This window comes from Fragaria vesca, linkage group LG7, assembly GCF_000184155.1.
Source record: "Fragaria vesca subsp. vesca linkage group LG7, FraVesHawaii_1.0, whole genome shotgun sequence".
Taxonomy (NCBI): Eukaryota; Viridiplantae; Streptophyta; class Magnoliopsida; order Rosales; family Rosaceae; genus Fragaria; species Fragaria vesca.
In genome coordinates, this window is record NC_020497.1 from 8,653,473 (window position 1) to 8,679,231 (window position 25,759).

Sequence of the window (25,759 nt, forward strand, 5' to 3'; positions counted from 1 at the left end):
ACTCATTTGGTCACTACAGTTTCCACCATCCAGTGTGCATACAAGTTACGTAGAAAGGCAAGTAGCAAGTCTAATATATAAACTCCGAACACATTCTGCACAAAACCTGCTCTATCTCCATTTACAAGATTGTGAAACAGTTTAGGCAATTACACATTTACACAGCTAGACGTACAAGACCACCTTATCACCACTACACTCATGTTGAACTTAAAAATTTTCAATACATACGAGCTAGTTCTAACAGACCCCAACAATTGGGTGTAGTAGTATCACACAAGTCATTTATCATGAATTGAGGGAGAAAACGCAGACAAATCATCCAGCATTGAGTTCATAAATTGCACCACCAAATAAGGGAGACGTATTAGAACACACCATTATATGTTTGTAAACTAACTACAATGAAATGAATATCTAGAACAATAATTCAGTTTTACATTAAGTAAAACAAATTAAAGCAGTACAGTCCTGGAACTATAGTATGAGAAAAGGAAGTTTACTAAACAGGAGTCCAGAAGTCAGTATACTGATTTACTAAATATTGAATCATCCTGCACTAGAGCAATTGTGCTACCAAGTCAATAGCCCAGGTCTAATGCTCCTAACAAAAGCATCATCACTTGGCATATATGTAGCTTCCCATTTTGAAACTGATGGAAATAAATAAGACCCAGAAGAACATGAATAAAACCCAGCCCCGCATCACCACAGAACCTGTCTTGCCTGAGACTGAGCCGCCCATTGGTACCAGGTTGGAAGAATTGACATCACTTTGAGGCAGCTGAACAGAAAACACAAGGTTGACAACCCCATCCTTGCCAATAGACCACTCCACCCTGTTGTCGCTTGAAGTAATGTCTCTTATTCTGATCATGCCAGCATGAACTGAACTTGAGGATGCTACTTCAGAATTTAACCGAAGGATGGCATCTTTAGCAGGGAACTCAGAAGCAAATGCAGGAGGAGCAGGTATACTGCCCAGCATGTGACTCGCCTTTGTGATGAATGGAAACTTGCCATCTGCACCATAAATAAGAAGCAAATTTCAAAAAGGGAAGCAAGTACAATGACGGGATGAAAGCAAGTCTAAAATACTCTTAAAGCTTTGAAGTCTTTATACGTATGAGATTCTCAGAGAGCTAATATGCTAGCCTTCTGGGCTGAAAGCGACATATACCTGATCCAAATTGCATGTCTGGCTTTTGCTTTGATGAGGATGCATCATTGACATCATGTGCCTCTACAAGATGTTGACTTCCCGTGGATAGTGGCTCCATTTCACCCATAACAGACTGCTACAGAATAGTGAGTTAGTTAAATGACGATACTCAAAATTCAAACAGTAGGAAAAAACAGTAGGAAAAACAACATTCCTAGTCTTACCTTCTGCTCAACCAGAGGCTCACTAGAAACAGTATTTTCATTTCCCAGCATTTCACAACAAGAATCAAAATCAATGTACTGAGAGATGTCATCATCTGCATCAAAGTATGTAAGGTACTCATCAAGCATATCAAAACCTTCAGGATTTGGTTCAACTGGATTGGCTGGAATAGAAAGATCATTAGTTTCTAAGAATTGCCCATCACCAAATGTTGGATTTTCAGCAGCATTTAAAAATGGATCATTGAGCGAGTAGCTGACATCCACAGGATTCATATTATGGCTTGGTTCACCATAGTCTTCATCTTTGACCACTTTTGTTTCCGTCTCATAATACTCCGGTAAGTTGAAGAACTTCTGGTTGTCATGATACTCCGAAGTTAAGAATTCAACTTTGACTGGCTTTGCAACCATCTCATTATTCTCTGGTAAGTCGATGTACTTCTGGTCTTCGCAATATTCCAAAGTTTCCCCAGCGCCTACTGCAGTCATAGCAGCATCTTCAACAAAGTCCCCATATTGCTCAATATAATTGCTCGTCTCCCCACGATAGAAATTCAAAGGACGAGGAGCACTCTCAGGAACACCTGTGTTAATATTCTGGGTAAAAAAAAAAAAAACATTACTGTTAAACATGGATCAAACATAACCCAAAATTGAGAAGTTAAACATAATTATCACCAGCAGCAAGAACTCATCACAATTACAGTAGCAGATCCTGGCAAAGATGGAGCGTGCTTGATGTATTCTATAACAAACTATTAATGCAACTCCATAAACCATATATTACTACAAGGCCATGATGAAGAAGATGCAGTCAACCAGATAGCACGGAGTATTGGCTGATTCTCAGTTTAACTTTCCTTTTTCGCAAGAGGCCACCACAAATTCACTCTAGCGATCCAGGGATAAATGGGGCGCGCTCAACATGTTCTATAGTGAATTACTAGTACAAGTACATAATCATATAATACAACAAGACCATGATGAAGGAGAGGTGGCAGATCCTTTTCAGTTTTGACTAATACACTGTTATGCTAGTCCTTAGTCAGTTCCAACATCATGCTTCATAAACAGTCAGGCAGTAATTTCAATTTGATTATGTCAGTAAAAACTACTTCTCTATCATTGGACTATTCTGATTGACATTAACCATTTACCAACAAAATGATGGGGAGGACTACAAACATAATAATTAGGGGAGGGACCATGACTGACAACACTTTCCTGATGTAGAAAAGGAATAATGTACCGAGAGTTGGATCAACTAAGGATACTTCTATAAACTAGAAATAACCCAGAGGTCTGTTATTAGTAGGCAAAAGAGGCTAGTGCCATCATCCTTCTGTGTACAATGATTTAAGTATTATAGTGGTCTGCATATTTCTCAAGGTTCTGACCCATAAAAAAATTTGACATTTGCATGCATATAATATGTATGAGATTGAATGTTTCTAATGATATATCTACCATTCAGAACAAGATAACAGGATATGTTAACACTTCAACAGCCTTATGTGCTTTATTAGAAAGAGAAAAAAGACGGAAACTCAAACTTCCAATTACGTCAGCAAAGCCTCTTTATCAATTTTTTTATAACACAGTTCGATGACTAAAAACCATATGGAGATTGTATGTCAGCTGGAACCTCAAAGACTACTACCATAGGAGCACAATATATTTAGTGATCATCTAAACAATCAGTTTGAAACCGACTTGTTGCGATTTCACAATCTAGCAAGGCCTCATCTAGAAACTATATTCATAACTGCAAACTTGAATATGGCAAGACAGAACACACATGAGACGCTCGATGACCATGTAAATTGAAAGTAGTGCAAAGCTGAAAATAGTGGGTTTAGTATACTCCACCTTCATGCAAAGCATTTAATACTACGGGTTATACCTACTGTAATATTTCAACATCAAATACTCATTGGATGAAATTCACCTATGAGAGAGGTTTCAGTATTTAGACTCTTACTGCTCATTGAATTGAATTTCACAAAGTAAAAAGGTTTCCAAATAGATATGAAAACACGAAAGAAATTAAGTTGCAGACAAAATGAATATGTAAATAAGATATCAATGAACAATAAGCATACAAAACTAGTGGTTCAATTTAAACAAGCCAAGTTTCAACCTTAATTGGAAAAGCCAGCTTCTCAAGTCCAAATAGGATCCCCAAAACTGTAGCAAATACAATATGGAAAATGCACTTGTATCACTATTGAGATTGTGCTAAATAAAGAGCATCCCAAAGTAAACAAAAGTAGTTATATATCTATTGAGCAACTCGGGGTGAATCTTGGTACATCCTCGCACCTCCCTGTTAACACTTAACTACTTACAAACTCTATGTCTATATTATGCTTGTATAACACATGAAGGGGTTTTCTACAACTCTGAGATTTATTTAAATTTTAGTCCAATAATTTGATCAAAATCTAGCTGTCCCAATGTAGCACAAGAAACTGTCCAATATTAACTGCAATTGTTAAAATGAGTAACAAACCTGATCAAGGTCAATAGACTCAACATATCCGCCATCACTGAGGTCATTTGCTTCAGTATACGGCCCACCACTGACTGCTACTTCATTAACAATAGCCTCTTCACCAGGTCCATAAACTTCATCTTCTTCGTCCCATTCCTCCTCAAGAAGTGGAGCGCCATACTGCTCTCCATTCTTGGGTCCGGTACCACTCTTCTGAAAGATCCTACAGAGCACATACGCGTCTTTCTGCACGAGACACAACTCCCAATCAATCCCAACATACAAAAAACACATCAACAATTAACAATACAACAATAGGGGCGGTTATAACCTCAACAATTCCAGCTTTCTCCAGCTCCTGGTTATCGAGGCGGTACTCATGCATAACCCAATTGGTCCTGGCCCCTTTCGGGGCCCTACCGCTGTGGAAGACAAGGGTCTTCTTCATCCCGACAGCCCTGGAGCTATGGCAAACGGGTCGATCCTTCCCAGTAGTTTTCCAGTACCCTTTTTCGGTAGCCCGATTCGTCCTGGAGGAATTCCCATACTTCCTGTCCAGCAGACTGAAGAAGTACCACTCCGTGTCCCTGCTCTTCAGCTTCGACTTCCCTAAAACCCCATCAAAACAAATCAAATTCCCAACAATATTAACTATCTTTTAGAAGAAATAAAACCTCGATAGGGGCAAAATCGGAAGAGAAGGGAATAAAGTTGGGGGCTTTACCGGGGAGGTCCCAGGGCTCGATCTTGTAGATATCGACGACGGAGATGGCGTCGAAGCGGAAGGATTTTCCGGCGACCTTGCGCTTGAGGTAGTACCAGACGAGCTCTTCGTCGGTGGGGTGGAATCGGAACCCGGGAGCGAGCGACTGCGAAGACTGACGGCCCATGAATCGAATTCCAGTTTACACAATTAGGGTTTCAAATTTCAAATCGAGAAAAACAGAGAGAGAAATTGAATTTAATTTTCTAGGGTTTTCAAATTGAGGTGGAGACGAAGGAGGAGGAGGAGGAGAGGTGTTGACGACTCATTGTGTAGGTGGGAGTGTGCGACCAAACCAATTCTCCATGGAGGAGTTTATAGTCTTGAGGGTGATTTTTGTTGTGGATCACGGCCGGGTAACTTTATGTCTGCGTCACCGACATTACCTTCACTGATGTGGCGGGGATAATGGGGGTCCACGTGGCGAGTATTTGGTTACGGTGATGTAACTGCTTCCGTCAATTACTTGGTCGAGACACAACTACGTAGCGAAGATGGGATTTATACGGAATACAATACACGTAGTATTGAAGAAAAAACGGAATAAAATACATGATGTAGACGTCTAGTTTAGTTCTAGACTCTTCTAACGCAAAAGCAAGTTTCTACTAAAAAAAAGAAAAAGGTGCTGAAATTTGCACACCCTTTTTTATTATCTACACACCTTTTGAATTTTTTATTATTTCTTTATCAGTTTATTATCTTTTTCTTCCAATACTAACCCAGCTTGTCTCTCTCTCCTCATAATCCTTCTGCATCTCTGCGATCGAGAAGGCCATGGAATCCCAGCGTAGATGAAATCTCCATTCCAAATTGAATTCGACAACACCGAAATCCAACCGAAACATTTTATGTCTTCAAGAGTATTACCCACTTTTTCCAACCACAATTAATCAATCTCTCTGGCTCTCTCTCTCGTTGAGAGATATCCACTTCAAATCTGTGTTTCTCTTATAATACCCAACTCAAAATGGTTGCTAAAACCCCACCGAAGCAGAGAAAGATGGTAGCCCCTCTCAATCTAGCTAGCTATGCTTAGAGAAACAATGAAGAAAGTGAGCTACAGTTTCTTTCATTTTCAGTGGAATTTGCTAGTCTTTGAGGAAATTAATTTTATTACTTTGATTTAGTGTAATGGGTTATATGAGGACTGGCCATGGATGCAAGCAAGAATCTGCAAGGTAAACAAGAAAGGTTCAAGCTTGAATTTCGGGGTTTTGAGTTTTTGGTGATGAGTTTGATGTAAAAATTGAAGTGGGTCTTTTACTTTTTAAAGGATTAAAGGTATAACGCCGAGGAAGTCTCAAGGGGGAAGTTGCTGGTGCGGAAGTCTCCGGCAAAGTCAGCATGTACCATTCTCTCTCTGAAATCACAAGTTGGGTGAGATGCGGGAATGTTTCCGGCAGCAAAGTCAATATTGCTCTGTTGGAGAGAGAGAGAGAATTTTAGTTCGCGCAGAGGGAGGAGGAAGGCAGAGGATGAAATAACCAACTGTAAGGGTATTTTGGTAAACTCAGTACAAGGGGGTGTGTAGATAGTAAAAAAGGGTGTGTAGATAGTAGAAAAGGGTGTGTAAATTTCAGCACCCAAAAAAAAGAGATAAAAGAACCAAGCCTCTGGGGAAGATTGTTCTTGGGTTTGTTATTTCAGGTCTTCTTTTTGGTCGTAGTTGGCCTAGCGGGAGTAGAACCAAGCCTCTGGAGAAGGTCCTATTTATCTCGAGGACACTCGATGAAAAGAAGACCGATAGCAAATAAGGTTAAATGCGGACAAAAGATCAATAACAAACAAGTACCGCGAGAAAAAAATGAAAAGGATTAGGTTCATTTCTCCCGAGGATGCTAATCTAGTTAACGATGAAAAGAATAATAGACAATAATTACGTATTCGAGTTTTAGTTGTTCTATACAAACAATGGCTCTCTCTACTCTACCAAAAAAAAAATACAAACAATGGCTCTATCACCTCTATGAGATGTTGAGTGTATTTTTATTACCACTTGCTATCTCCCCTAATATGGTGTTTTCGTTTCACGAATGACCCCTCTCTCTCACTGGCTCACTGCAAAAAGCGACCACCTTATATGGTGTTAATCTCACAAAACCACTCTCTTTTTGAACTTCATGAAATAATGTGCCTTGCGACCCTAACTATCACCTTATGATTCACATTGCGTTACTCGTCTTATTGTCCTTTAAGCGTTCAAGTGTGCAACAAGAAAATACGAGTTTCATAAATTACCATCAAGTAAGGAGGCAAGTCCTTCTTAGGCAAAACTGAGGCACTAGCTCGGAGGCTCAGTCCTTCACTCAGCATTCAATTTCCATATTCCACAGATCTACAAATGCAATATAAACTGAACAGCATCTAGTTTTATAAACTGCTGATTTTGATGAGACTAATCTAGGTGCATAAAGATACAACATTGTTCAGCTCGCTGCTATAGCAACAAGCTTTGCTACAGTTACAACATTGTTTAATTAACAACTGATAAAGTAAGTTCCCGACTAGATAAATAAAACATTCCGCCTCTAGGTATCTAAACAAGGCCCATACGGGGCCTGTAGCTCATTCAAAGAAGAACAACAGGAGTACACATCCGGACTACCAGTCACTCGGCCTCTCGGGCATTCCTCTTCAGCTCTTCATTCTCCTTGTTCAGGAGATCAATTCTAGATTGAAGAATGTTAATCACAGCTTGGGAACTCAGCATTTCAAATTTCAACGTCTCCTTCTCAATCGAAATCTTGTGGATCTCATTTTGCAAACTCTCAATGAACTTCAAGCAGCTGGAAGGCACAGATGAATTATGCAGAGCAGCATTAAACTCAGGTGGAGCTACTGGAGTCTTATCTTTGGGTTCAAGGGACTCTAACAGTTGAAATTCCACCAATGCAGACAGAAAATTTCTTTTCGTCGATGCCGTCACCGATGCCTCTGTTGATGCTGTCGTTGTCGTAGATGAGCAAGGATCATGAGTCATCCCACTTGAAATCTCTGAGGCATTTGAACGATTTGAATTTGATTCATTATGCCTCCTCCTCTTATATTGGCGTAGTATTCCAGGCTGCTGATTAAACAGTGATAGCAGGGGCTGTGGATCATCTGTAAGTGGTGACGGGTAATCATCCAATCTTTCTTCTCGATTAATTACACATGTCACTGGATCGTCATCCAACTTCTCACTCTTGCATGGCACCAAGACAGTTGGATCTTCTTTTGGAAGTTCAGTAGCACTAAGAAGAGCGTTGCTGATTGTCTGAGTATCCTGATATGAGCAACCAATCAGAGAAGTTCTGGATTAATATAGAGTTGAAAACATAACCATTATAAACAACCAAAGGTAGTGAACAAGAGATTGATCAAAGATTAAGTGTTAAGTTTCAATAGGAAACTTTTATTGAAGTAAAATCTCAAGACGGAGAATAAATTATGAAAAACATACAACCAAAGTCTTGCTTTATTATACCTTAATGGTACATTAATGATGTTCATCCATTATTTTCTGAGTTTCTGACAAAAGATTAGACTTCAAACCTAGAATGAGGATACAACCACCAAAACAAGACCAATGCTGCAGCCCTATGATACTAAGAGAATTCTTATTTTTAGTAGAATTGCATAAAATCTTATTAAGATATATGCTCAGCTAGTTTGTCTTTTTCTTCTTTTTTTTAGTATTTAATGTTTCAGCTATCACAATTCTGCAAACACAATTTTTATCAGGATAACCACCACTCCTATACCTGACAATTTAAATGCAACTCCTGATAAGCTTAAAAAAAAAAAGAACCATCAATTATAAAAGGTTCACTCCAAAAAATTAATACAATACAAGGTTGTATACAATGCCAGTACCATTATGAACAAGCTACAGTAGCTGTTCTAATCATAACAGTTGGGTCCAATTTGCTCTAACCGTAGCAAAAACAGAAATTGTGACTGTGATTTAAGTTGCTCCAAGGCATTTTACAGTTTATAGGTGTTTTAGAATGCCAAAATACTCTACTTCCAATTTCCCATGGCTACAGGATCATTAATATGCCACTCAGTAACAGAGCCATCCCATTGGCAAAACAGCCTTACCCCGCAACGTAAAGCACTGGCATAACCTATACAATAAGAACATTTACTGTCTAAAATTAATACCCGAGTAAGATTTGCATCCTAATGTCTACTCCCTAAAAGGGTTAATTGAGACCATCAAATTTAGATTTTGACACCTCACTGAGCTATTGATTCAACTGGAGAAATTACAATAACAAAAGCGAAGGGAAACCACAAGTTACAGAAAAGTGAAACATGTACTATCACTTGGCTCGTTCAGTTTCAAATTGTTCCATAGGACATAGTATCAGCCTGAGTCCAGGTTTCTTTTCAGGAGCTATCACTAATTTATAAACAAAACCTTTTACCCTGCAGCAAATAGATTTGTTTTACCTAGTGAAGACTACATATATATATATATATATATATATATATATATACAAGAAGAAAGGAAAAGAAGAGGCAGCACAGGAGTTCTTCACACTAACTAGGAAAATTAGTTCGAAATTAACCAATAAATACCCAAGGACGGCAATACCATTTTTGTCCTGCTAACAAGATAAGAAGATCTTGTGCAATAGCCACTTCGGCACTTCCTGATTCCTATCCCAGCAGGACATTACATTTCAACCTAAATCATTGCAAAGAGTTTTTTTTTTTTTTTTCCCCTTATTTCAACCTAACAAGGAAACTTCATGTTTGAAATAATAATCGATGCGTCATAATTTAGAGGATCTTTTCACAAACCACATATTTTAAACCAAAAGAAGGTCATAAAAGCTACACCATCCTTCCACTCACCATGTCAGTCACAATGATTTCATCAACTAAACTGAGCAGAATTTGTTCAACTTAAGGAAGATCTCACTAACATATTTGGCTCTAAAAACTCTAATTTCTAAATTCTAGTTTCAAAGTATGTAGTATAAGCCAATATAAGAAACACTGATAAACAAAAGAAGCAAACTGGAAGACTGAGAAGTTTTGTTTGTGAAATGTGAAATCAGATACCAAAAATGCTAGAAAATTCGTCTATTCTAACCGTACTGCACGCATCCTTGCTTATAATTAATGTTTGATTTCTGGAAGGATTGCTGAAGCACTATCTTATAGAACTGATCAAGTATGTCTAATCTAGAAAGGACCTTCAATCAAAATCAAAGTTGCATCTCCACTTTTATGCTAATAGAACTTTGATTGCTACCCACTCAGTCTAACCATGTTGTTATAATACAAATAGGAAAAAAAAATAGAACTAGGGAAAATCATTATCTCCATGGTGGGCAAACTTCAGACTCTACAGGAAACACCAGTGCTTTACCTGAAGATAAATTGGAAAGACAAAACACTAGAGGGAAAATCACAAACCTGCACAATATAGTTCCCTGCAGTTGCCCCCTTGAGACCATTACCTCCGATGCTTCCATGAACATTTCCTTCCTTGGTAGTTCCATGACCATCTACTTCCATCTTATTATTCTGAACATGTCCATCAACAGAAGGGCCATGACCATTTCCTCCAATACAAACATTATGATCTTTTTGTTCAATACTTGCAAAAGCATTATCTTTCTGTTCAACAACCATAGAAACATGATCTTTTTGATCAATATCTACAGCATCATGAACATCTTGTTCAATAAAGGCAGCAGCATGACCATTTCCACCAACAGCTGCATCACGAGCATTTCCTGCAACTGTATCACGACCATTTCCAAAAACTAGTGCATGACAACCATTTGCTCCAACAACTGCATCCGGAATAGGACCTCCAACAACTGAATCACGACCATTTCCTATCACAACTACATCACGACAATTACCTCCAACAACTGAATCATGACCATTTCCTGCCATAACTACATCGCGATGATTTCCACCAACAACAGAATGATGACCATTTCCTACCATAATGAAATCACGATGATTTCCACCAACAGCTGAATCATGACCATTTCCTACCATAACTACATTGTAATGATTTCCTCCAACAGAATCATGACCATTTCCTCCAACGAAATCATGACCATTTCCTAACATAACTACATCCCGATGATTTCCAACAGAATCATGAGCAGCTGATGTTTCGTCCCTAGCCACTTCTCCAGGAACAAAAGTTAACTTCTCATCATCCCACTCCTCCTCGACAAAAGGCGCATACCGATGCCCATTTGGTGGTCCGATATTACTTTTATGAAAGACCCTACACAGCACATACGCATCCTGCAAACCCGAAATAAAAAGTAAATATATCAATAATAGGCCAACTTCACACAGTAACACAACCTAACCAAATTCACCAGCTTCATACTCAAATGCAAAGACACTGCATGATCAATAAACTAAAGACAGCATGCACACGAGTACAGAAACAGCATTTCTCTCATTTCCTGAGAAGGAGTTCTAATAAACCAAACAACATAAACGCAATCACCAAAATTAGGCCAATGCCTCACCTGGGGAACACCATTTCCAGGTCTCTCCATTTCCGTATCAACAAGCCTATACTCATGCATGACCCAATTAGTCCTCTTCCCATCCGGGGCTCTGCCGCTATGAAAAACCAAAGTTTTCTTCATCCCAACAGTCTTATTGTTGTGCTTCACCGGCCTGTCGTTTCCGGTGGCCTTCCAGTAACCCATATTCGTCGCCCTATTCATCCTAGCCCCATTTCCATACTTCTTATCCAATGCACTGAAGAAATAGTACTCCTGGTCCCTGCTCTTCAAGCTCGACTTGCCTGAAAAACCGATCCCAAAAAATCAAACTCCAGCCCAGAAACCACAACCCATCGCAATCCAACAACAAGAAATCAAAATCTAAACAAAAAAAATAAAAACTTTAAAAAACCCTTTAAAAAATAAAGCATTATCTTGGCCGAAAAGGTAACCCAGAAACACAAAAAAATACCACAACCCATCAAAAACCTAACAGAGCCCACAAAAATCACAGACCACCCAACAATCAGAAACCCCCAATTTCACATAAAGCATAGATTTTAAAGCGAAAATCAGAGAAATGAGCAAGTGGGTATCACTCACAAGCGAGGTCCCAAGGCTCGCTCTTGTAGATATCGACATCGGAGATCGCGTTGAATTTGAAGGGTTTGCGGCAGACTTTGCGTTTGAGGTAGTAAATGACGAGCTCTTCGTCGGTGGGGTGGAATCGGAAGCCGGGGGCTAGAGCAGTGGGGGCGGCCGGAGGTTTTGCGAGCGGGGGTGTGGTGGTCGACGGCACTAGCTCGTGACCCATCAGTGAAATTGAAGCGGCGGCGATGGTGGCGGTGGCGGTTCTAGGGGTGGGTGTGGGGGAAGAGGGTAAAGGTGGAGTGAAGGAGAGAGATAGGGGTTTCTTTGATTGGTGTCGAAGAAATGATGGGAATACCTTAGTTTACAAGAAACTGTTTTCGAATTTATTTTTATTCCATTTTTTCTTTTTTTTTTTCTTTTTTTCTTTTTTTTATTATTTGGGTTTTGGTAGTTGTGTATGAAAGATACTAGTGCCTAGCTACCCTATTTACACTACCAAATTCATGTAGCGAGGGAGTAAAATATATAATGGGAAACGAAGTAATAGTATAAATGGAAAATGTTTCGCTCAACTGATGTTTAGTGCGAAAATTTGCTCAAAACTGTTTCGTACTTTTGAAGAATAGATGCATATGTCATAACTTGTTTTTTGCGCACACTAGTTCAGAAAAGTCTAAATAATAAATCTCCAAAAGTGGTGTAATGTTGGTATGTTCTTTTGTGCAAACAATCGTTTGAGTGTCGAAGTGAACCGAGTCTTGATGAGGTTTGCTAAATAAAAATTGATACATTGGTTGTTGGAGGGCTCCCGCGATTAATTTTTATTCAAACCCTTGGAAGTAGTTGTCAAATTTAGCTCCGCAAATCTCGAATTAACACGATAAGATATGGTTACTAATAATTGACGCGGGCGTATCTAGGTTTAAAAAAATAATTGTACCCTTCATCCGAATCTACATAACATCATCGAGTTTAAATTTCTTGTTTTTAAACCGTCATCCACAAAAAAAATAAATAATAATAAAAAAAAATCCTATTCATTTCACCCGTCCCACAGATTTGAAAGAAAAAGGATCCTGGATCAGGGTGCGAAGAGGGCACTTATTACAACACAAATTTTGCAATAATTGTTTTTCTAATTTTGTGTTAATTATACATTGCATTTTGAATTTCTGAAACTTTATATTATTCCATTCATAAAATCTGGTATAATGGATAATAAAACTTACCTTTTACCCAATACGGTCATAAAGCTGTGACTCAGTACCTGATTGGTCTAATCAGACCGGTCAATTTGCCAATATCATAGAAACTTGTGTCAGTTGCATGAAACCCTGAGGACAATATTCAAAATTTAAACCTCAAAACCAAATATATATATATATATATATATATATATATATTTCAAAAGAAATTATCATAACCTCACAAACTGGTGTAGAAAATGGTCTAACATTTCTTTTTGTTTTTTGATAGAAAGTTGGCCAACATTTTCTGGCTGTGGGATTTGCATGTTTGCCAAGTAATCCATAACGGATTTGGATTCACATGGTAACTAGTAATTAAAGTCCATAATCCACAACTGGGAGGGATATTGTCCTTTTTATAAATGAAATTTGATAAAAAGTTATCCAAAAACTTGATGCTTTTGTCCTCTTTGGTGCCAAGAGGTAAAAAAAGGAGACGACATTTAGAAGCAGAAAATCAGAAAATGGTGGATTTTATAATGATTGAATGTGACAACTGGAGAAAGGAAGAGTGTGCTATACGTTACCATCCCTAGTCTTCACCTTCAAGGCAAGAAAAGTTTAAGACGCCTAATGACCATTTTTCTTAATAATTTGGGAGTTGAAAGGTGGAGTTTCAAGGAGAATACGGTTTTTTTTTCCTTTTCTTTTTCATCAAGAAAGAAAAGTCTTGTTTCATCTGTAAGAAAAAACAGATGAATAAAAGTGCCCAAAATTTTTGAGCAGTATGGATATGGATGACAATGGGGCGGGTTGGAAATTCAAGATCAGGATCAACATCCTCATATTCATTCTTCACTACATCCGCGGACCTTTAATGAAAACTAGTGACTTATCCCAATGTGTATTTTTACCAACCTTAAGTTTGGATTATTAGGTGGTTTAAAGGTGTTATGTGTCTTCTTGAATCAAGTCAATCACTGTAGATTGATCATGTGATCATAGCTAGAGTTGTTAGGTTCTAATTCCATCATACCAAACCTCTATAATTGTGGGTTACTTTCTGACACTATGCATCACTATTGTTCTGCTTCAGGCCAATCAATTAATTTTTCAGAAATCCTCGTTTTATTTTTGCCTGAACACTAAAGAAGAAATTGTCGATTCGATCAACCTCCTCAGTCAGCTCTTCATATGAACAAACCCAGATGTTTACTTGGTCCTTCCAATCATATGGGTGGAGTGCGCCCGAATGATTGGTCCTCAAACCCTCCAACATCCCTAATGCGCATCCTCTTGTTGATGTTGCCGCACCTCCTCTTTGAAGGATTGCCAATGCTCCTTGTGTATGGAGTTGGGCCCTGTACACGTCTTTGTTTTCAGGTTTCTGCTTGTTTTGCTTTATATTTCGGAATTATTTTAGCTCTCTTTGTATCTTTATTAGCATGAAGTCGTGAACTAGATGAATACTTGTTTAAGTTATTAATTTGTGATCTATGTTGCCTCGCATTGGATTGAGAATTTAGTTCTTATGCTTCAAAAAAAGGTAAACAATTACTTTTCAAAACAAAAAATATTGTAAGCAATTCTTCAAAGAAAAAATTTAAAAATCAGAAGCAAATACTACGTTGTTATGGTAAAAATAAATAAAAGGATTATATTACAAGAAAACCCTTATAATGATGACCCTTAAGTTGAAGACTTGTTGAAGACTTTTCGGCTTATCCCACCTTTCGATCTTATATCCACATCTTGACCGTTCAATTTTATAGGTATTTATAAGTAGATCATTTCTCCAAATTTTCAGCTATATTGAAAATTGTTAAGGCATTCATAAATGTGATTTATCAATTATGAACTTGAACAGTTCATATTTGACAGATTTAGCTCGTCCATTAATTTGATCTAGTTTGTTATCTTAACGAACACTAATTTTACTAAAAATTTGTAGAAATAATCTACTCATATAAACATAAAAACTGAACAGATGAGATGTTAAAATGTGATCAAAAAATGAATTTTTTAAATCATAAACAAAAAAATTCTTAACTTAAGAATCCTCACTAAAATAGCTCCCTGTGTTACAAAATATCATGTCTGGACCCGGTGTTAATGTAGAGGGTGGATACTTGGAGTGAGATGGTCAAAACTGGAGTCGTGTCACGTTGTCTTGTCTTGCACTCTTTAGCTAAAGACAAACTTCGCGCCACTGCCAACATCAAACCACACCCGTCTCTACTCTACTACAAGTTCTACAACCTTTTCAAAAAATCCCTACTTCATGCTAGTAATAATCTTCATAATTCAAAATACATCATCTTACTTCTTTTGTCTTCTTAAGCAGAAAAATTAATTAGAACAAAAAAAATCACAAGAAAAAAAAGTCTTCTTTTCTCATACCAAGCGACTAACAAGGCAACCAGCCGACCACAGTCAACATTGAGCTACAACGCCTACGAGCAGTAGTATCATGAGAGGATGAAATCTGGTTTCGAAAGAAACTTGATTTGAGATAACATTTTAACTGCATAAGACTATCACCATGAATTTTGCTTCTCAAACTTGTTTTAATTGTATTTATTTTAGAGGATGAGGAGGAAACACTTTAGTATTGTACACAAAATACAAAATGCGTACCAAATAGGCTACCACAAGCTCAAACAAAGCAAATCAGAGTAAAATTCCAGAGTACAGGACAGTCAAAAATCCAGCAGGCGTAGAGTTTCTTATACATACAAAAACTGTTCAGGTAAAGCAAGGTGGTACAAACGAGAGAAACTAGAACAACACTTGTAGATGCATAATGATAGGTTCATTGATTAATATTAGTCTTCCAGCTCAATTATCTTCACAACAGATGCATCACCAACTTTCTGGCAAACTACAACACGATCATGAGGCTTTATGACACCAGAGGCTCTGCCATAATCCAAAGCGACCTTTAGAATTGACTCATTTGCTATACCTGTTTTCTCGGCCTGCACAGGGAGAAAACTGTCCTCATCAATTTCTAAGGAGGGAGAATGTAGCGAAGTATGCATGTGCATTACTAAGCTTAAGGCATATAGTCTCCGGATGATAGCTACCCTACTGGTGCCACTAAAAGTAACCTCCCTCGATTTTCTCTCACCATTTCAAAGACAGAAATGTTTGTTACATTATCATCTTTACACATGGTTATCGATTCGTCTAAAGCTGGATAGATCTCCCACTTTCTACTACTCAAGATGGAAATTAACTTTCTTAGAATTCTGGGAATGCAGAAAAAAATGCAACTCCAGCAAGTCCAGAAAGTGGTTCTTTCAACTATAATTCAGATGACGTTTATAAAAGGTAGTTCTATGCCATAGAGGAACCTAAGTTTCTACCAATTTTAAGAAAAATAAGATCACAAGGACCACCGGGTAGGCAGTCAGTATGTTCACATATTAACATGTCATCCTATTTTTAAGAGTGCAAATATTATTATTTTAGATTGCAATTAAAATTTGTTAAGATACAGAAGGAAAATACAGGATTTGATTTTCACTAATTAAATGCGGAGAGAGAGACCTCAGATGGGATAAGATAGTATAGGGACATCAAATCTGAAACATCTATGATTCACCAACAGACACATTGATTTTGTTTACCAAAAGATTGCAAAATGAAATTTCTCAGAAATAGAAACATTCTTACAGGATGCCGAGGATCTGCAAGCATTGGGAAAAGACCTCTGACAATAAGTGATTGCCTTGCCTGCCAAATTCACCAGAAACAATGTTCTAGTTCAAAAATATTTCCATAGAGATATAAGGCTTAATCAAATACAAAATTTCTGCAAATCAGTATTTTCTGTCCTTAAATACGAGTCCTTAAGACATCTCCACACGCTATTCCAAATTTCCAATACAGCGCTCCACCCAATTATCCCATAATGTAAAGAATAGAAAGCTAACATTGTTGAATATGATTTAGACCATTAGACTCCATTTAATCAAAGAGAACTATTTAAAATGATTAGGCCAATGGCAGGAACAAAACATCCGGAATAGAAAATGAGATTACAGAAAGGACTACAAGACAGAAACTGTCTTCTTATTTCCATATGCACAAAGGTTTCTATTTTTAAATACTGAAATGTCTGCTTCGATAGCCCTGAATTAAGGCAACGAGCTGCAGATTTATTCTAGGATTATGACCCAACAGGATATAACTATTAGTGACACATTCTTGTCCCAAGCAAAATAAATTTTCTGGCACATAAGTCAGCAACAAACCTCATAAGCACCAGAAAATGTCCATCGGAGTTGATTTGTCTTAACCCGAGGGATGACAACGGAAAGCACAGGCATTGTTGGTCTGTACTTTGAGATCAACCTAAATAAAAAATATTAAGCATAAGAAATTGCAACTGATTTGCATTAACATTATAAATAACTAAGACCTTTGTCATTGAACTATGGATAAAACATCCTCATAAATCATAACCACCTACTAGGCATTGCATCTTAATATACAAATAAATATAGAAAAAGAAAAGACAAACCTTGCAGCTCTTCCAGATGAAGTGAAACATATAATCACTGAGGCCTTCACCTTAATGGCTGCACGTACCTACAAGATGATAACTGTGTTTCATTACTGCAGTGCAATAGAACTTCTCCTTCATAACATGCTTCAATTAGCAACCTCCTTATCATTCTGGTAAATATTAAAATGAAAACAGAAAAAGAATTGGAAATCATTGAAAGGACAAATTTACCGCAGAGGAAGTAATAGATTCCAAGTGGGTCATTGGCTCTCCAATATATTTGACAGCCCTCTTAAAATACAGATCTTGGTTGAAAACTTTCTCAGCCTGCAGAAAGCAGTTCAATGAAAATAATTCTCTATAACTGACTAATGTAATACATGTGCAGATGAATTAAGTAATTTCCTCAGTCATTGTTGATTAGTCTTAACATTTTATTTTTTTATTTTTTTAAATTTTCTTAATAAACCATCGCTATGCAAGGCTAATAGTAAGAACAAACAAAAGCTAGGACCCTCTAAACAGTTAACATATTGACCAAGAGGCACCGCACATGAATTGTTACCATCAGCCAAAACCAACATATGAAAAGCACAGCATATAACTACCAACTGTAAGACGGGATCATCTATACTAGAATTCATTTCTAAAGTAATACAGCACATTGTTGTAAGTTTGTAACATCAGTTGTTAGGCGAACGTGAGTGAGATTTGAATCACATCTAGGAAAGCCAAGAAAACAAACAAATTAAAAAAGAACATTGATGACATTGTAAAGCAATGCCCTGAAAGTAATGGAGGTTATTAAGAAAAAGCATAATTTTATTACAACTTAAACCACAGAAAGCGGCATTGGTATGCTTTAGAACCAGATATAAATGCAGTTACCTCAGCACAGATCTTTCCAACAATGGAGATGGTTTCAACAGGGTACAAACCCCGCAGGGTCTCTGCACCTAGAAGAATTGCATCACTTCCTGCATAAGTAGTATCAGGAATAAATATAGAAGTTCACAACTGCCACATGGGTGACTGGCATATTTATATCAATGCTTAAATTTTTTTTTTTTTTAATGAAAGCTCAAGCAGCGATAACAGTACAACCCATTATATTTCATGTGGTTACTAACACCAGAGGGTTACCATCCCTTTTATGGCATATAAGAGTACTTATGCCATCAAGATCAGCAACAAGACACTGATGTCCCCACAAAGTAACGAAAACCAACATAAGCCAGAAGAGATACCATCTAGTACTGCATTGGCAACATCAGTTGCTTCAGCACGAGTAGGTCTTAGGTTGTCAGTCATACTGTCAACAACTCGAGTCACCACTACTGGCTTTCCAGCCATGTTGCACTTGTACACAGCAGCCTTTTGAAACAAGAACACCTGGAAGATCCAAGAAGAGTGTTACCAGGATATTCACACGACTTTGCAAAAAGTCATCTCCAACTAAAAATTATATGCAGAGTTGCAGACAAACAACCATGATCCAACTAAGCATGCAATAATACGCAGTTGGAACATGTGATTTCCATCTTCGTTTTTGTAAGAACTAACCCTCATCCCTCTGCAATTTCATCTTGCCACTACCGGGAATCTACATTTTGAAAAGAACAGTTTTTCTTCCTTGATAATACATCAAAATGGAATATAACTTGTGCAACTCTACCATAATCAATTCACACAGTAGCAGATCACAGATGTGCTACCTACAGTATGTTGTAGGTCCACATCTGAAATTGTTTCTAATTTACATGGATATTTCATATACTTGCTTAACTCTGAGCATTTTGCTGAAGATATGGAACAATAAGACCACTAAAGTCTTCATCCACGACCGCCAGTAATAATTACCAAAAACTTCCTTAATTTTGGCATTTGAAAGCTTACCTTCTCAGGTGGAAGATCAATCCCCAAATTTCCGCGAGCGAGGATAACTCCATCAGCTTCTTGTAAGATTTCATCAAAATGTTTTAATCCCTACAAGTGAAAATAAGAAGAAACCATAAACTCATTCAGATCTGACCACAAGTATGAAATTTGGAAACCTGGTCACTACATAATATCCTTCTCTTAAAGCCACCCTAAGTTCCCAACCACTACTTCCTAGATAGTAGATACTAAGTAAGAACTCTCCATAAATGTCGGAACCATATGTCTAGGGTGTAACAATGATATATAACAAATGGGTACTGCTAGTTTCTGTTTTCAATCACTGACCTCAACATTTTCAATTTTAGCAAAAATCTGAGTTTGGTTCATGTCCCCTAACTTCGAAAGAAATGCGCGAGCCTGCATAACAGCAAGAAAATTTCAGTGTTAAATGATACAAAAGTACTTTTTTCATAAGGAAACAGAATATTATTAACCACTTCATTAACCCCTAACACAATTAAAAAACAAAACTTAATACCGCATGAACACCATACCAAACACAAAACCTTATTAGGATGTCCTTACATGGCGAATATCTTCAGCATGACGGGTATATGACAATGAGAGGAAGTCAATATTGTTACGAACACCCCACGTTCTTATGACCTGATATTTATAAAAAAACGTTAAAACAAAAAGCTGTATAAAGCAAGCCATGGAAGAATAAGATTACTTTTAAGGAAACTAGATCAGTTCTGGTCATAGAGTTTGCTCCAATTAGATTCCAAGGAGTTACAAACAATATAGAGAAAAAATTTCAATAATCTTCAAGTACCAGATCACCTTTTGCTTTAAGGCCGCCGCACGTTTCAGAATAAGACAAAGAAAACACTTTCATTACAAGAACGTAAACTAGCATCCAGTGACAATCAAATACAAGGAAGAGGTACACAAGCAATCTTTGATAAGTGATGAGTGATGACATAGAGGGACTGGAATCCCTGAACAAGTATTTTATAAAATTTAAGACGTGTGAAAAATAATTGACCAGAAGTCATCAAACCCAAGGTACACCCACACAGAGAGCATGAACAGTAGTACAAAATGTTTTGATAAATAGCTCAAATAAACAATCATCAATCGTTCCCAAAGAAAATGAAATGCTTTTGGTGGGAAGAAAAATCTGATTGTTTTTTCAGCTTAAGACTCCAACAGTAGTGATCATTTCAAGCATCTGCCTACCAACCAGGATGAAAAGCTCTAAACATAATTCAAACACATCTAACTACCAAATCTAAATAGGCCTTGTGAAAATGCAATGCAAATGATAAAATTGAATAATTTTGGAAAACTATGATAGTATAAAAACCGACATCAACAATTCAATAGATCCAGTATATCATTAAAAAGTGTAGGATCTCCATGAGATACACTTCAAACATAACTAAAAAATTCGTTCATCATTGGTAAGCATGATATTTAACAACTTAACATCAAATGCTGTGCAAAGTATATGATAACAAAAGGTAATCTGACCTCCTTATCTATATCGGTAAGTGTAGGCAGATCAATACGAATTTGGGAGACATGCAAAGTATACAGAGACCCTGCCAAGGTAGCAGAATTCTTTATGAGACAAACCACATCTTCACCACTAACCTCCGTGACCTGCATTTTCACGCAAGACCTTATCGATTATATTTCAATTAAATTTTCTTTGAAATGTTCCATCACTTATTCCAAAACACCATAAGAGGTTGTCCATCGAGAGAGATATGACAGCAGCACAGATAGCAACAAAGGACAGTCAAAATAAACATGTGGCCCACAGGTTAGTAGTCTGGCTTGACTACTTGAGAACATAAATAAGGAGTCCTTAGGCAGTTATTAGCTACAACACAATTTTCCACCAGACCTGTCTAGAATAGAAAAGTTATCAAATAAATACCTTTTTCATAGTTTCTTGTAGGCAATAATGTGGCTTGTGAAAAAAACAGATTATGCTGCCAAATATTCAACCAAGTTTATAATTGTTCATTTAAAAGTTATATACTACTATCAAAGCTTTTAGTCCTTTTACTATCGAACTAGATGTCAAATTTCAATATTAATGACTTAATGTAATATTGATAATATTTGTCAAAAATCTGGTCCAGCATTGCTTCCATGAATAAGTTTTCTTTGAAACAAGCATACATACTAGAATGAGTTACCAGCCTGGTAGTGACGAGGAAACCTATATCTGACTAAGCATCAAATTGGATAGCCAAACTTGGAGTACTGAAGCCAGATCTTCTTATCAAACAAACAACTTCAAAGTGGAATTCTTATCTTTTAACATGCATTACCTCCAGCCATACAGAAGTATTTTCACTTCCTGTAAAGAGGTATTGACCAATAAAAATGGTGTCACCTTTATGCACTGCCTGCAAAGACCAATAAAAACAGTATCACCATTGTTGGGAAGCCAAGTACTATCCATAATCTGAGACATGCTGTAACATAGTTTTGAACTAAAAACAGGTCTACATGCTTCCACCAAAGAAAAAAGAAAAAAGGAGCAAGAACAGGAAGATAACGAGATAATTGAAATGACAGCATTCCCGACCCCACAGTAAATATTACATGGGAGAATGTGGGCCTATGATTGGAAACCACAGTATTCTCTAAAGCAAATAACAACGATATACAAAGTTGTCAAATGATTCTAATTTGGCTATTCTTTGCAGGGACGATCCTCTAATTGAGAACCTAATTTGGAAACCCCTGATCTACCGTCTGCACTTCCTATATACCATATGACCAGAAATTTGGGTGCACGCTAATGATGTCCTTTTCTAGAAACGGAGATATCTCCAAAGAGGTCTGTTGTTTGAAACATAAATATATTATATAGTAACTCTGATACATTGGATGCACAAGGAGGAACAGGGTTTGGGTTGCATTAGTGACTGCAGCACAGTTAACAAGAAATTCAATTGATGCTGAGTTTGATATGTGGTTACTCAGAATCTCTAAGACAAATAGATCAACAAAACACAGCCCCTGTAGCTATAGAGAAACAGAATATAGAAGTTAACAATCATAACATAAAGCAGACCAGCACAGCTAGCAAAAGCCGATGACAATTTCAAATACGTACCTTTGCCAGTCCACTAAAGTTTATGGGTAAGAGATTTGAAGTGGCATCTTTGTCTTGATCAGGTGTTAGGACAACCAGGGTCTCTGCCTGAAGAGGAATGGGGCACCGAGTTTTATTCACTACCAGCAACTCTGGACCCACTGTGTCCAGCATAACCTGAAAAAGTAGGTTACAAAAAAATAAATTGTAGTAAGCTTACGACTCAGAAGCTTCACAAGAAATGAACCATAGAATTTATGCAAAGCCAAAGTCAGAAAAAGTTTGGCTATGACTATATAAATCTACACAAAGTTACAAAGTTTACCGCAAGGAACATTAAGATGGACTCTAGAGCAGTAAATACAGTTAAGCACATGAATAGTCATTTTAAAGCTAAACAATGTGGAGACAAAAAGCATAGAACATAAGAACAAGGCTTACTGCACACAGCTTCTTGGTACGCTTAATGGCAACTTTCAGATTTTCCAGTGTCTCTTGGTGAAATGCAGCATCTCCCCATGAGAAGTCAAACCGTGCCACTAAGTTGTTTGGTGGGGGAGTGGAAGAAATTATGTGCTTAAATTAGTATCTCAGTAGGATTGTATTTAAAAAATGACGAAAAAAAAAAAAAAATTTTTATTTGAACAACTTGCTGAAGAAAATAAGGCCTCGCCAAAAGTAAGGCACACAATATAATCTTCACAATTCGTATGGAAATAAGTAAATGTATGGGTGCTAAAGCAGAACCAATGTTGATTTTATATAGTTATATCAGAACCAAAAGCAGAAGAAGAGGTATAAACGGTTCAAACAATGGTTTTCTGTGCCTAGAACAAATAAAGGAGATAACGGTAGTAATAACTATAACCCCTGCATAGTGGATTCCACTGGCATCAAAAGTTGCATGACGAAATGATAGTAATAACTCTATAACCCCTGACATTTAGTAGTGAATAACGAAACCCAAAAATAGAAAGCAGGTGGGAAATACCAGACATTCCTGCCTCCAGGCAAGCGGAGATTATCTCAACGGATCGGGAATTTGGACCGAGTGTTCCAACTATCTTTGTCAGTGCAGGAAAGAATGTCTGCAAAGTGTATCCGTTCATCAATAAGAGTAATTAGAGATTATGCATATTCTACTCTTAACACATTGATATGACCACAATTCACCATGAAATTCATAGAAAATAGCCTCCAAAATATACATAAATTTAGCAAATTGTGTGTTCACATCGGAGAGCAACAAATGAGTTGTACAACAGTAAACCCACTAGCCTATTCTCACTTTTCTCAGCAACCAAACACCAAGAAAGCAAAAAAGAAGCCAAATAGGGTATAAGATCATTGTTCAGAGAAATCCACTAGTATGATTGTATGGAAGTCTTGATTGTTGCTTTTTTGTTGATGAAACAAAGACTTACAGGCTTAGAGGGCTCGAGAATGGAGGCCATTCTGATCGGCTCTTCGAGAAGCAAGTGATTCGAATGCATTTTGGGTCTGCAACTCAACTCAACTCAACTACTGTAACTCTGTGTGAGTGCGAGTGATCAAAGACAGCCAGCGAGTCGGATTGGTTTGGTAACCACCTATTAATAATTATATAAACCTGCGAGTAAAGTCCACGCGGCAGTTGAGGGAGAAGATTGGGATAAAATCAAAACGGTGCGTTTCCAAGCGTGATAAATATCTTCCGAGACTGTTGGTTTAGTCACCGATTGACTGGTGCTAAAAACGAATGGCTGTTCTCTTCCGCCACATTTTCCAGTCTCCACCGTCAGCTCTGCCTTCTTCAAGGCCACTCTTCCTCTGCTCCTCCTCATCAGCATCGTCCTCCATGGACCCGCACCCATCAAAGTTCATGGAGTTTCCCTACGTCTCAACTCCCCACAAGAACCTCATGGTTCATCTTGTGTCCACTGTCGAGACCCGCCTCGCCTCCCATCTCCTCCCTTCCACTCTCCCACCCGACGTCCAATACTACCACAACGACACCTCCACTAACCATGCAGCTCTTCACATCCGATCCGCCCTCCCCTCCTCCCCTGTACGTCATCTTCTCTCTCATCCATTTCTCACAACTACAACTGCTTTCTTGTTGGTTACAACTCACAACTGCTTTACGAGTGTAGTCATGTGTAGTCAATCTAGTGTTACATAACCATGTTACATGATCACTTGCAACTGAATGTTCTACGTTTTTAATATATCTATATGTTTTCAGATTGATTTCATACTAGGAAGTTGGATTCACTGTCAGCTACCAACAGGTGGAGCATTGAACATTACAAGCTTTTCATCCTATCTCAACCCATCAACAGATGCACCCAATTTCCTACTCGAGTTGATCCAAAGCAGTCCCACTTCACTAGTCCTCATCCTCGACTTGCCTCCTCGAAAAGACCTTGTTCTCCACCCGGACTACCTCAAAACGTTTTATGAGGACACGAAGCTGGACACCTCAAGGCAGAAGCTCGAGAAACTAGCTGAGGTGAAGCCTTACTTCTCCTCATCGCTCTACATCCGCAGCGTCGTGTCTCCTACCGCAATTTTGGTCCGTGTAGATGCAGTAGAGGGAGGGCTAAGCTTAGAGGAGATCATAGAGAACCATGTCGGTCCGGTTGCAGAGGAAGTGTTGGGCATTTGGTTGGAACAATGCGCGTTTGGCAAGAGAGAAGTAGGGGAGAATGAGAGAGCTGAACTAAAGAAGAGGGATGATTTGGTCAAGAAAAAGACTATTGAGATTGATTTGGGATCGAATTTTCCTAGATTGTTTGGACCTGATGCTGCAGATCGAGTATTGGGAGCAATTCGTCAAGCTTATAGGGTATGAACATATGATGTACGTGTTAATTGGATCTCTGTTAAATATTTACACTACTTATATCAGTCAATAATGATCAAATGATTCAATTGGAGTTGGGAGTTTGACTGATTTGTTTTGTATAAATACATATTAGTAGAAAAGGGAAAACTGCATTCTATGTTAAGTTGTTAAAACTATCATTCTTACAATGATGTTAAACAGCATAGTGGAGTTGTGTTTGAAGTGCATCTCATATACTTGTTGATGTCATCTTTATACTGTCATAATCTTTCATTCATTCTTTGCATTGCAATCTCAGAAAGTCACAAGGTACATTTGGACTTGATACTTAGATGTGTTTGGATTGGTGTTTGTGTTTAGAGTTGTTCATCTTGGTTGGTGAACATATGCTTGAAGTGCTAGCTGCCATTTTGGAGATTTTAGCTGGAAACCAATCTATCTTAATTTTATTTATTAAAAGCAGTCCATTGTCTTTGGGAAGGATATAGGATTAGCTCTCACTTATCAC

General features: G+C 37.8%; 4 protein-coding genes across 4 annotated transcripts; 1 reads left to right on the plus strand and 3 right to left on the minus strand.

Moving 5' to 3' along the window:
- Positions 1-289: 289 nt before the first annotated feature.
- LOC101300094 (NAC domain-containing protein 78-like) lies at positions 290-4,934 on the minus strand. The gene is made up of 7 exons (XM_004306969.1): positions 4,608-4,934; positions 4,215-4,492; positions 3,902-4,129; positions 1,593-1,986; positions 1,387-1,481; positions 1,181-1,295; positions 290-1,023 (listed from the first exon to the last, which is right to left on the minus strand). Exons 1-7 carry the CDS (start codon positions 4,771-4,773, stop codon positions 620-622), a joined length of 1,680 nt encoding a protein of 559 aa, XP_004307017.1. The 5' UTR covers positions 4,774-4,934; the 3' UTR covers positions 290-619.
- Positions 4,935-6,914: 1,980 nt separating this feature from the next.
- LOC101300663 lies at positions 6,915-12,052 on the minus strand. Its single transcript, XM_004306971.1, has 4 exons — positions 11,735-12,052; positions 11,150-11,433; positions 10,062-10,916; positions 6,915-7,914 (listed from the first exon to the last, which is right to left on the minus strand). Exons 1-4 carry the CDS (start codon positions 11,943-11,945, stop codon positions 7,258-7,260), a joined length of 2,007 nt encoding a protein of 668 aa, XP_004307019.1. The 5' UTR covers positions 11,946-12,052; the 3' UTR covers positions 6,915-7,257.
- Positions 12,053-15,460: 3,408 nt separating this feature from the next.
- On the minus strand, positions 15,461-23,994 carry LOC101300952 (pyruvate kinase, cytosolic isozyme-like). The gene is made up of 16 exons (XM_004306972.1): positions 23,849-23,994; positions 23,416-23,512; positions 22,866-22,963; positions 22,446-22,601; positions 21,652-21,729; positions 20,840-20,971; positions 19,889-19,969; positions 19,649-19,720; positions 19,319-19,408; positions 18,670-18,814; positions 18,311-18,399; positions 17,654-17,749; positions 17,438-17,505; positions 17,169-17,268; positions 16,588-16,647; positions 15,461-15,887 (listed from the first exon to the last, which is right to left on the minus strand). The coding sequence occupies exons 1-16, from the start codon at positions 23,915-23,917 to the stop codon at positions 15,735-15,737; spliced, it is 1,584 nt and encodes a 527-aa protein (XP_004307020.1). The 5' UTR covers positions 23,918-23,994; the 3' UTR covers positions 15,461-15,734.
- LOC101301239 (red chlorophyll catabolite reductase, chloroplastic-like) lies at positions 23,537-25,505 on the plus strand. The gene is made up of 2 exons (XM_004306973.1): positions 23,537-24,471; positions 24,649-25,505. The coding sequence occupies exons 1-2, from the start codon at positions 24,163-24,165 to the stop codon at positions 25,255-25,257; spliced, it is 918 nt and encodes a 305-aa protein (XP_004307021.1). The 5' UTR covers positions 23,537-24,162; the 3' UTR covers positions 25,258-25,505.
- The last annotated feature ends 254 nt before the right edge of the window (positions 25,506-25,759 follow it).